The sequence below is a fragment of the Chrysemys picta genome, chromosome 11 (genome assembly GCF_011386835.1).
Source record: "Chrysemys picta bellii isolate R12L10 chromosome 11, ASM1138683v2, whole genome shotgun sequence".
Classification (NCBI taxonomy): domain Eukaryota; kingdom Metazoa; phylum Chordata; order Testudines; family Emydidae; genus Chrysemys; species Chrysemys picta.
Window position 1 is genome coordinate 46128779 of NC_088801.1, and position 13258 is coordinate 46142036.

General features: G+C 40.5%; 1 protein-coding gene across 10 annotated transcripts in view; it reads left to right on the forward strand.

The window, feature by feature from the left end:
• Positions 1 to 13258, forward strand: part of ITPRID2 (ITPR interacting domain containing 2) — a 64026-nt gene that overhangs the window by 24919 nt on the left and 25849 nt on the right. For all 10 annotated transcript variants that reach the window (XM_065561924.1, XM_008178302.4, XM_008178303.4 and 7 more), the window contains one exon: positions 2265 to 2337. In XM_065561924.1, the coding sequence (XP_065417996.1) occupies positions 2265 to 2337 (73 nt within the window). The remainder of the gene's footprint in view (positions 1 to 2264; positions 2338 to 13258) is intronic.

The window sequence follows — 13258 nt, forward strand, 5'->3', positions numbered from 1 at the left end:
CTCATAAGTAAAGCTCAAACTGCTCCTGCTTGTTTAATTTGTGTCCTATGTTATTTTAAATGCTATAATTAAGCAAAGAGCCAGTCTTTCACCTCATGCTTTGAGAAATCTCCATGTTCCTTTTAAGAAGTCCTTTTGACACTGGAAGTTTCCATTTTAATAAATTGGAGTTTCATAAGACATGCTCTGATTTTAATAGAAAACAGAAACAAGGCAATTTTATCAGTACTTAACATCTTAAGTCTCCACGTCAAACTGTGAAAGTTGAGAAGTGGGTGAACTCGGGTCAAGTGCGAACAAAGATCTCCTTTATTTAAAAAAGACACTTCAGTGGCTGACTTTTTTTTCCCCCAGTAAAATATAATATAAATATTTCAATGTGGAATATCATGAGTTAAAGTAATCTGTGAAACTATAAAGGAATCAAATGCTCTTCAAAAAAAAATTGTTTTCTCTTCTTGGCACTCTTATTTCCAACATGGTGCAACAGTGATAGCAGAGATTATAGCTTGAATACGTTAAAATGTAACTATTTTAGTTACTGAAGAATATATAGTAGCTTCTGTGATCATATTATTATCTTTTTCATTCTAAGATTTATTTTTTTTCCTCTTGACGTTGCAGCTGGATGTACTTTAGACAGCCATAAATTCTCTTAGTGATGTGGTCATGGATTCTACCCAGCCAACTTAATTAACAAATAGAGGAAAGTTGTTCTTTGAGGAATTGATTATAGCAGGAGATTGCAATCCCAATTCCTCATTTAAGGACAACTAGAGGATTTGAAAATTCCTCCCAAGGATGAGTTCCTTTGGAATCGCTACTTTACTCTAACTAATCTTTTGTGGAATAGTTTGTGTGGTAATTTTAAATATGTTATATCCATTTTCATATTACAGCCTGAACTTCTTTTTCAGTAGCCTGTATTTTGAGAAGACGATTATTTTACCTCTTGGGACAGTCTACACAGTCAGGAGGAACAGATCTGATGCTGTTCTTAATGTAGAGTTTAATCCCATTTGAAGTCAGTAGGAGCTGCTATCTTTTTCCCACTGAAGTCAAGGGCAGACCCATAGACTGAGTACTTCCTGAATCTCCTGTACTTGAGAAAATGTATTTAGCATTTTGCTTTATTCTTGCAGCAAAGATCATGTCAGTGTAAATATATTTTTTGCTTTTGACAAACACATTTCAAAAATGAGCAAAATGCCAATTTGTATGTGAAATATGGGTGGATATATATGTATTTAGCTGAATCTAGCTACAGATGCAGTTGGAAGTTTCTCTCCTTGTTAATTTTGAATTTAGTTAAACTAGTACATTAGTGTGGGTTTTTATTTTTACAGTCTAGCCTTGCATGCGAACTAATGGATCTTTTGTTACATACAAAAAAGAAAATGTATTAGGGCTTTCAAACAAAACAAAGGCCTTTCTGTTGAGATTTTAAACATATTCTTTTCATTGTTTGAACGGTCGTCTGAGAACTGTTTACTTAACAATAAGTTTTACTGTTTTGCAAAAGGACTAAGCAGTAGGATTAATTTTCCATGGTATGTAATTTGAAGTTTCCCATTTGGAATCTTCATGATTTACAACACGCTATCTTCCATTTTATGTGCTGGGAAACACAAGAAGCATTTCTACAAATAATAATCTAGCTAAGTATGGCTGCAATCCCAACAGGAGCTGAACTCTTCCTAAGAAGAACTCATTAAACTCATGTTGCAGTGAAATACTCATCACCTTGCAAGATGACACTAGGCAGTGTGTTTACTTCAAGATGGCCACTTGTTTCACTACTCTAAATGTATTTTATTCACACATCATGCTTCTTATTCATGCAAGGGACTAAAAATAACTGCATTTCCCAATGGGGATGAAATAATGTGAATGGAAAGAGCAATTTACCATGGTAAAGATAGAATTACATTACTATTTTAGTCTTATGTCAAAGACTAATAAGATTCTCAATATTGACAGAATATTGTCACAGGATGGTGACCTAGTGTTTATGGGAATTAATGTAAGGTGAGGCAGAGGCATTATTTTGCAAAACTGGAGGCATTGTTACAGTTATCTTAAATGCTAAATTAAGAATATTTTAATTTGCAAGATAAGATACATTAGAATAACTGTTTCTACCTGTCATTGCAGACCTGGTGGATAAAAAAAGATTGCCTGAAACTGTATATACTGTACACAATCTGAGGTGCAGGAACACGTTCCACTGGTATAACTAAATCTACAAATCTCCTCTCCTCTAGATTCAAAGCACAGAGGGAGAAACACCACATGTTCCAACTTCTTACCAGTTACACTTGAACAAATCAAGAAGAGGTGAGTAGACTTCCAGTTCTCGAAGCCAGTGCAATCCTAAGAGTGTCTCTGAATCTTGAAGCGCTGACTCGGGGATTTAAAACTACTTAAGTAGTAATCCTTCCCCCCCCCCCCCCCCAAAAAAAAGCGGAGGGGGGGAGGGGGAGGGAATGCTTTTCAACTAAGTTTAAAATCACAGAAGAAAATTGCAAAGTGGCACCCTAAAATTACAGGAGATGAGGCAGCTCTATAACCTCAATTAATGTTATGACTTTTGTACCATTCATGATGGTGCAGCGAAACTGAAATGATAATTCAGGTTGTAGGGTTTTTCCTATCCAGATCTTGTAATTTAAGATTCCCATTTAAATTAAAATTATATTGTTTTAAACCTAAATTGTATGGTATTTCCAGCTTTTTACTATTTGCTATGCTACAGCTGCATTTTGACTACACAAAGGGCCAAAATGAATGCACTAGGTGGAAGTCCTAGTTCTTCAGATGGCAAACTCCCTGAACCGGATTATGTAGCAAATTTGTTGCACGCTTTCATCTTGAATGACGTTATTTTATATTTTGGGCGGGGAGAAGGGCAAGGCAGAGGTTTAAATTCATTTTATCATTGTTATTGCTTCTCATGAAAAGCTGGCAAATGAAGTTTAGTCTCCAGCTGATGCATGTGTAACTAATGAAAGACTAGACCCTGATGTATTAAGTGAATGGTTCTTTTAGGGACTGTATATATGGACACCTGATCACGCCCCAGCAAAAGCTAAAGAGAGACAGAAATCTGTTTAAAGCAACAATTTAAGAGATTAACAAATTTAAGTTGTATAAAATGAGGTGGTCTTCTAACAGCTGTAGACGTGCATTCAGTATGTTTGAGGATACCTTGAAGTGAACTCTGAAGATTGAAAACCTAATAAGAATGGTTTCCTGTATAGGTACTGCAGTATTTCCCATAATACATGTTCAGTTGCATTGACTACTACTCCTCCGTTGTGAAAGGTAGGACAGGAAGAGAGAAGGTGACAGAAGTTCTGTCAGTAACCAACCTTTTCACAGCATCCCCATCTTGATTGATTTTTTCCTCAGGATTGTACACATGTATGGTATACCTGTCTTTAGGTACATTTGATATTTGTCCCCAGGTAAAAAGCTCTGTGCAGTTTGTATGGTAAAAATCTGATTTTTTGAAAGGGTTTCCTGTTTGTCAGGTCTTTACCAACATTGAAGGAAGTTCAAAGCCTTGGGTACCTGCACTTTTTCCACCCAAAACAAAGTCTTCTATTTCTAACTAAAGGTGTGTTATATAGACCTCCACCCACCTCAGGAAAAAAAAACGTGCCCAAAGCCCTGCATAAACTTGGTGCTCATGAAAGGTGCCAGACAGCCCTGGCAATGAAAAACTTCTGCATAGCCACAGAACTGGTATAATTGGCAACAGCAGTACATGCTTTCCCATATTGCCCCTCCACTGTGCTTCAACTCAGTTCTGGGAACACCTGCATAGAAGTGAAAGAATGGTGAATTTTCCAAGCCTATGCACATTATCGGCTGAATCTACCAAGAAGGGTGCTAATTGTGATGGGGACAGCTACTATCTGCTAGAAAGTAGTCTGAGCCCAAATATTTATTTCACATAGGACACAAAATAACTGCCAAACCACAGCAGACTTTGTGTCATTATCGTACTGCAAGCCATGTACTTCCCTGTTTTGTTAAACATTTACCTTTCTTGATCGTTGGGTCAGTTCTATTTATCTTCTCTATTACAATGTTAGCAAAACTGTCACCTAAACATAAAAGTTGAGACTATTCCCAAACATTAGTTTCTTAGTGTAAGAATCTTACAAGACCATACCAATTTAGTGAAGCTCCAAGAAGAGAAGCATTTTAGGTGACTAGTGATTTTTGGGTGCTCAAATTGAGACAAGGGGTCTGATTTCAGAGGGCAAGTGCTCAATAAATATGGAGGCACCAAAAACTACTAGTTGTGTTGGAAAAAATCTTGGCTACTGTTTCTGAACAAGAGTCGTAGCCTTGCTAGGGATCCCTTAACTCAGTTCAGCTCTGAGTGGAAACCCTAATTGGTGTTACAACGTATTTGCTGTTAAGTATTTTAACATACACTAACCTGTTTCAGTGGCATGGTTCTATTATACATAAGGACCCAAACCAGAAATACATATTTCACATGCACTCTTCACAGATGCAGGCCTGTGTCTGTTTTTGGAAGGATATTTCACTATCCACACCAGAGTGGTGCTGTTCAGAACCGAATGTTATGAATTTATGGGATATAAAAGGAGAAGATACTTATAATGACATTGTACTTCTAAAAGGAGGACTGTGGCTGCTTTCTCTGACTTGTTTGTTGTACTTTGCAAAACATTTTTAAGAGGGTCTGCAGTAAAATGTACAATATTTAAACTAAAATGGGTGGTTATTTTTCTCTCCATTGAAATAGGCTGGAGATTATTAAAACATGCCTAAGCAATGCTGAGTTCTACAGCAGCCAGTGTCACCCATTAGCACACATTTTTCATTTTTAAATTAATGTTTTTTTAAAGTGACTTGCAAATTATTAAGAACATGAGAACGGCCATACTGGGTCAGACCTAAGGTCCATCTAGCCCAGTATCCTGTCTTCTGATAGTGGCCAATGCCAGGTGCCCCAGAGGGAATGAACAGAACAGGTAATCATCAGGTGATCCATTCCTTTTTGCCCATTTCCAGCTTCTGGCAAACAGAGGCTAGGGACACCATCCCTCCCCCCCCCCATCCTGGCTAATAGCCATTGATGGACCTATCCTCCATGAATTTATTTAGTTCTTTTTTTGAATCCTGTTATAGTCTTGGCCTTCACAACATCTTCTGGCAAGGAGTTCCACAGGTTGACTGTGCATTGTGTGAAAAAATACTTCCTTTTGTTTGTTTTTAAACCTGCTGCCTATTAATTTAATTTGGTGACCCCTAGTTCTTGTGTTATGAGAAGGAGTAAATAACACTTCCTTATTTACTTTCTCCACACCAGTCATGATTTTATAGACCTCTATCATATCCCCCCATAGTCTTCTCTTTTTCAAGCTGAAAAGTCCCAGTCTTATTAATCTCTCCTCACATGGCAGCCATTCCATACCCCTAATAATTTTTGTTGCCCTTTTCGGAACCTTTTCCAATTCCAATATATCTTTTTTTGAGATGTGGCAATCACATCTGCATACAGAATTCAAGATTTGGGCTTACCATGGATTTATATAGAGGCAATATGATATTTTCTGTCTTATTATCTATCCCTTTTTTAATGATTCCCAACATTGTGTTCGCTTTTTTGACGGCCGCTGCACATTGATGTTTTTAGAGAACTATCCACAATGACTCCAAGATCTTTTTCTTGAGTGGTAACAACTAATTTAGACCCCATCATTTTATATGTATAGTTGGGATTATGTTTTCCAATGTGCACTACTTTGCATTTATCAACATTTAATTTCATCTGCCATTTTGTTGCCCAGTCACCCAGTTTTGAGAGATTCCTTTTGTAGCTCTTCGCAGTCTGCCTGGGACTTAACTATCCTGAGTGCTGTTGTGTTGTGTTGTGTTGTGTTGTTTTGCTATTAGTGTTTGTCAAACACTGCATTGAGACTGCTAAGTATCCCTTAACATGGTAAGACCAGCTTGCTGTACTTTTTAGGTCATGTCTTGTAAATGGCACTGAACTAGTTTATCCAGTATGCTCAGAACTGGCATTTGTTATTACATAACTCAAATGTAGCTATGTTTTGCTTGTGGGGTTTTTGTAGGAAGACTGTAGAGAGAAATGAAGAGCTTCAGTTGCTTTGTGCTGTAAACATAAAGTGCTGCTAAATGTCCAGTATAAAAAGTTATTGCAAAGTTAGATGGAAGGAAGCTTTTGTTAGCTGGAAAACAAAGTTCTTCATTTAATGATGACTTGCATTTATGCAACAGCGACTTCTTTCCGGCACCTTCTGAATAGAGCTTCACAAATACAGGCTGTACATCTGTGGTGTAAAAGACATAGCCCTATGTTTTCAGTGTCTAGTGATTTTTGAATACCCAGCTTGTGGTTCCTTAGGAGTGCCTGACTTTCAGAAGTTGAGCAGCCAGCTGCCAAAAATCAGACCCCTTCAAGATGTCTCAAGTTTGGTAGGCAAAATCAGGAGTCACTCTTGAAAATGAAAGCTATAGTAATGGGCTAGTATTACACATTACTGGCAACACCACCGTTAATTCCAGTTGATATTTACTGCTCCAGGTAGGGCAGGTGGGAGTGTACACACATGTACGTATCTCTGTACATATCTACAGAAAGAGGCCTGAAATTAGCCAGATATTTGGGGGGGTTCACGCTCATGCCCTCCACATGCTGTGATGCCCCTTCACTTTTCTTGAGGGAAGACTTGTCAGGGCTTATTGTAGCCGTGTCCTCTGCTGTCACGGTTTTGTTACAGACAGTGATCTGATCTCCTCTCCCAGGCTGCGTTCTCCACTGGCAACTATTACAGGAAGTGTTAGAAGTATGCGCAGAGCACAAAAGCATTTGGAAAGAGGGTGGTCATTTTATTTGTGCACATATATTCCACAACAGCCTTTGGAGTTGATCCTGCTGAAATGTATCTTGAAAGGGCTTTCAGTTCATTACCTAAATCACTCGCATCAATATCGCGCATATCATCATGTGTCAACACTGTCTCTAGTGTCCTGCATTGCTGATGTAGGTCTTCTTCAGGTATAGTGAGGAGTTTTGGAATATCATACGACATCCCAAATATACTGCTGTGTTCCTTGAGCTGCATGAAACGTTCTTCAACTGACTGTATTGCACAGTCTAGCACCTGGTTAAAGAATTCAACTTTGAATTGTTGTTTGGGGTCTCTTATGGGATTATCCCGTGCCTCATAATCAAAATGTCCTCTTCGGTGACTCTTGTATTCTTGAATGGGTGGGAAAATAGCTTCGGTGTGAAGCTTCTGTGCACTCTTCAAAACGTTTTGAAATCCCTCATCCTACCAGTAAGACTGTAGGTATGACATTGCTTTGTCCAGTTGTTCCATTGCTCTAGATATATCAAGGTCAACACCTTGGAGTCTCTTGCTTACAACATTTATTTCAAACAGTATGTCCTGCCACAACACTAAGACACACAGAAATTTGAAGTTATGTATGTTACTGGTGATTCCATTTCACTCTGCCACTGTTCTCCCACAAACAGTTCCTGTCATACCATTATCCTTTATAATGGCAACTATGGCATCATCTATCTTCCCAATTTGGTGTTTGATAGGCTTTATCGCCTCCACTCTACTTTCCCATCGTGTGGCACTCAGTGGTTTCAGTGTCAGAAAGGATGTTCTCAGATGTTGCTTCAAAATTTGCCATCAATGAGTCGATGCAGAGAAAAATACATAGATGCTTTGAATTACATTAAAAAATTCAGCAACCTCACTAGAAGCTGATGCTGCATCACTGACCCCCAACTTCAATGAATGAGAACTGCATGGGGAAAAAAAGCTCGAGGGTTTAACTCTCGGATCTGTGTTTGCACTCCTCTGTTCCTTCCTTTCATGTTAGCACCATTATCGTAGCCCTGACCTCTCAGGTCAGCTATCACAATTCCCATATCTTCCAGTTTTTTAAGAAGCACATTTGTCATACCAGCTCCTGTAGTATCATCAATGTCAATGAAAACTAGAAAATGCTCTGACAGTCACCATTACAGGGACATTTTCACTAGGTTTTGTTGTTGTTACAAAACGCACCATTAAAGTCATTTGTTCCGTATGGCTGATGTCAGGTGTTCAGTCCAGAATAACAGAGTAATATCTTGCCGACTTCAGATCTGCCACAGTCTTCTGTTTGACTTTTGTTGCCAGTAACTGTATGATCTCATTTTGAATTGTTTTTCCAAGATAGTGGTGTATGTACATTTCTTGGGTGGGAACTCTTCTTAGATGCTCCTGGAGTACAGCGTCAAACTCAGCCATCAGTTCCACAGTTTTAAGGAAGTTTCCATTGTTTGGCACATAGAGCTGATCTGAAGTGCCACGCAGTACTAGGTTTTGGGTAGCAAGGATTCTCACAATGGCAATGAGCCTTTTCATAACATTTTGCCAGTAAAGAGACTCTGATGCAATCTTCTCTTGATGCTGATCATCTATGGTGGCCTTTAACCTTAGTCTTCATCTCAAGCTCTTTCCATCTATGGAATGCTCTCTGGTGATTTGCTGCCTTCTCATGGCATGCCAGATTTTTCCAGTCCTTTGTTCCTGTAGAACCCACTGTGGCTGGAACATTAGATTGGAAGAGTTTGCAACAAAAACAGTATGCAGCATTCTGGGTTTTTGAGTACATAAGCCATGGCCTCTCCACTTTGTCACCATTGGGGATTTCACACCAGTATTGTGTTGGATGGAAACTTCTATTTTCATTGTCTTTGGGGAACATGAAGTTTTTCACTTGCTGTGGCCCATGCAGTACAAGGAAGTCCCTCAAGCTACTGATCAAGTGGGTCCACAGTCCTGGATCATCTAGACCAGTGGTTCTCAAACTAGGGCCGCCGCTTGTTCAGGGAAAGCCCCTGGCGGGACTGGCCAGTTTGTTTACCTGCCATGTCCACAGGTTCGGCCGATCGCAGCTCCCAGTGGCTGCGGTTCGCTGCTTCAGGCCAATGGGGGCCACGGGAAGCAGTGGCCAGTACGTCCCTTGGCCCACGCCGCTTCCTGCAGCTCCCATTCGCCTGGAGTGGCAAACCGAGGCCACTGGGAGCTGCGATAGGCCGAACGTGCGGCCGCGGCCGGTAAACAAACCGACCTGGCCCGCCAAGGGCTTTCCCTGAACAAGCGGCGGCCCTAGTTTGAGAACCACTGATCTAGACTTAAGGAACTAAACTCAGCAGCAGCTGTTTCTTGCACCTCCACCACACTCTTCTGATCATTTTTCTTCAGGAATGTGCATGGTTACATCCATTTGAGCTGGAGATATGGATGCTGCAGTAGCTGCCAGGTCACTTGCACTCTGACTAACTGGAAGATCAGGCATCTCCTCACCACTCACATCCTCACTGGGCCTGGAAGGCTCACGTGAAGATTTGTGTCTGTGTATCTCAGGAGAGCTCCTTCCTGCTTAAATAGAAAAGCTTCCTTTGTTTGCTTTCTTTTTTCACTCATGACTGCTGTTCTGTGCCAGCTAAAGTGGCTCTCTTCACTCAATTGAAGGGGACAAATAAGCAGGCTGGTAGCAGGGCCTGAGTGAGGGACGATATCAGCGTCTTAAAGGCCTAACTGTCTCCTACTACTTCAGTTGACTGCCTGTTCTCCTCAAGTGGGTTCAGGGAAGCAGCAGAAAACAGGAAGGTCCCTGAGAAGCTGGTGTTAATCAGTCCAGGCTCCTGGAGGTGCTAGAGAGGTACATAAGAGGCGGCTCCTCTCTCTCTCCCTGCAGCTCCTGCTGTTTTCTGTTATTCCCTCTCACCTTTTCTCCTGGCTGCCTGTTATGTCTCTTGTGCCCTCCTTCCTCCAGCACAGCACTCCACCATCTCTGTGCATCTGGAGCAGAGAGAATACATATGCACCAGCAGCAGCCATAATTTTCTACACTCTGGGTCCTAGTGGCGCTCCCTTCCCCCACAGTCTGGCACCTGAGGCAGCTGCCTTAGTTCGCCTCATGGTAAGGCCAGCTCTGTACTGAGGTGAGAGTACTCTTAGGTCCCCATAACTAGGCACCTCCCACCCAGATCTGGAATACTGATATAAAAGCTTATTGCATTTGGGTTCATTAGTATCCATAATGCAAAACATTGCAGCAAATAACCCAAATATTGCTAGATGTTAATGAACAGATTCAATGCACTTCTTCCTCTTTTCTCTACCAGAAGCACAAACTCAGGCAGATGATAGCAGAAACACTATTCCGATATTTAGGTAAGCTGCCTTTAGTTGACTGGAATGTTGGAATGATGAGAATCCTACTTGGTTGAGAGCTAAGTAGGGTAAAGTAGAGTATAGTTAGTTATTCCACTATTTGTTAATTACCGTGCCATGCACCCATCAAATGCAGACATGCTTATAAATCGGGGACTCCTATATTCTCTTTTCTTCAGAGTTTTGTCAGCCTAAATGTTTTTGAATGCATAAATTCCACTGGCATATTTTGAATATTTTAATGGTTTAATTGGTTGTGTTTTTTAGTATCACACCTACCACGCAGCGCAGGGAGAGTGCATTCATTCCTTTCCTAGTTTAGTTGGACCTTGTGTTAACTGTTCCACTTTATCTGTTCATCTTGGTTGGCTGCTGCTCTTCCCAGTTTCCCTTTCATAATCCCCTTATGGCCTCTTGCAATCTACTGGGGAAGAGGTCCTTGTCAGACTTTTTGACGAGATGATGCTTATGGTACAGTGCAAACAGTGGAGATGCAATGGGCTTGATTGACTTCCTCTGGCTGGTACAAATTACACCAATCTAAATGTATGGGAGGCCACTGAACCCAGAGGCCACTGAACACTGGGTGAACTGCCATGCTCCCTGGTGTTCTGTGATGGAAGGTAGCTTTAAATTAAGCTTTATAACAGAGGCAGTGCACATTTTCCACATCCAGGCATGCCCTTCATAAGCTAGCACTGCCCTTTTTGGGGGCTGAGTTGGACACCTGCAGTCCGATTGTGGAATGTGGGTTGTAGGCACCTTATAAGATTGTCCCTCTTCCAGGAAAACTCACCACTGCCTGGGGTCGGTGCCATTTTATCCATAATTTATCTAGCTCAGTGTGTCCTTTGCACCTCTTTCTAACCTGTATGAGCCAAACATGTGCTCCAAAATGTTGGAAAGGGAGGAGAGTCTCTGAATCTGTATCCGAAACCCATATGCAGTTGTGTGGAGGATACTATTGTATATCTGCATAGCCCAGCATAGTAGCTGATACATTATTTTGACTCCATAATAGAAATATTAACTCCAATACTAAAGGAATATCAACAGCACTCTTTCTTAATACCTTTACTGCATACACAGTATGGCAGATGGGTGTTTTTGGTACATAAAGGGAATATAGATAAGGTGTGGTGTTTTAGTGTAAGGAAAAGTAGGGTAGGAGCACTGATTCACACTTGGATAAAAGTTATCCTGTCTATTAAAAATGCCTTGCCTGATTAACCTCAAAATGTCCTCCCAAAATTAAATAAATCTGTGAAATTGTTAACACAGGTGAAATTTGGAAAAGAGGTGTGTTTCCCCCCCCCCCCCCAAAGTAGTAGTTGCTGAGGGATGTTGAGGCAGATGCAAAAATGTGACACAACAGAAAGCGAATTAAATTACTAACTGGCTTTAGCAATGTGCCCCTCTAGTAAGCAGAATTAGGCTTTGAGGGTCATAAAGATTTATTGTCATGAGAAGTAAATATTCTTGAGAGGCAATAAAACTTCATGAAACAAGAAACCAGTTCACATATTGGTGAATGTCTTTATCTGAAATATTAGGAATCAATGCACTATATCTCTGAAGGTCATAAGCAGCTTTATAAGAACGGCCATACTGGGCCAGACCAATGGTCTATCTAGCCCAGTATCCTGTCTCCTGACAAAAAGAACAGGAGTACTTGTGGCACCTTAGAGGCTAACAAATTTATTAGAGCATAAGCTTTTGTGGACTACAGCCCACTTCTTCGGATGCATATATGCATATGTGCCACAAGTACTCCTGTTCTTTTTGCGGATACAGACTAACACGGCTGCTACTCTGAAACCTGTCTCCTGACAATGGCCAATGCCAGGTGCTTCAGAGGGAATGAACAGAACAGGCAATCATCAAGTGATCCATCCCCTGTTGCCCATTCCCATCTTCTAGCAACAGAGGCTAGGGACACTTCAGAGCATGGTTTCGCATCCGCACCCATCCTGGCTAATAGCCATTGATGGACCTATCCTCCATTAATTTATCTCGTTAATTTTTGCACCTGTTGTTGTCTTGGCCTTCACACATCCCCTGGCAAAGAGTACTGTGTAGGTTAACTGTGCATTGTGTGAAGAGATACTTCCTCTTGTTTCTTTTAAAGCTGCTGCCCATTAATTTCATTTGGTGACCCCTAGTTCTTGTGTTATGAGAAGGAGTAAATAACACTTCCTTATTTACTTTCTTCACACCAGTTATAATTTTATAGACCTCCATCATACCCCCCCCCCCCGTCATCTCTTTTCCAAGCTGAAAAGTCCCAGTTTTATTAATATCTCTTCATATGGAAGTTGTTCAATGCCCCTAATCATTTTTGTTGCCCTTTTCTGTACCTTTTCCAATTCCAGTATATCTTTTTTGATATGGGGCAAACAGAACTGCATGCAGTATTCAAGGTGTGGGCGTACCATGGATTTATATAGAGGCAATATATTTTCTGTCTTATCTATGCCTTTCCTAATGATTCCCAACATTGTTAGCTTTTTTGCCTGATGCTGCACATTGCACTGATGTTTTCAGAGAACTATCCACAATGACTCCAAGATCTCTTTCTTGAGTGGTAACAGCTAATTTAGACCCCATCATTTTATATGTATAGTTGGGATTGTTTTCCAATGTGCATTGCTTTGCATTTATCAACATTGTATTTCATCTGCCATTTTGTTGCCCAGTCACCCAGTTTTGTGAGATCCCTTTGTAACTCTTCGCAGTCTGCTTTGGATTTAACTATCTTGACTATAGTCAATCAGGATGCTTCATTTGCATATGGAGTCTGATTTGATGTATATTTTCTCTTGTAGGCAACAATGAATAATAGTTATTGTTAGCTAACTAGTCTTGTGTAATTATGTTTCAGCATGTTTTGAACACTGTTTTACAGATAGAAGAATGCAGGAGCATTCCTTCCTTACTGAATGTTTTGGGGAAAATATGTCAATTAGCAATACTGCTGTCTGGTCCTGCAAAAAGTTTTT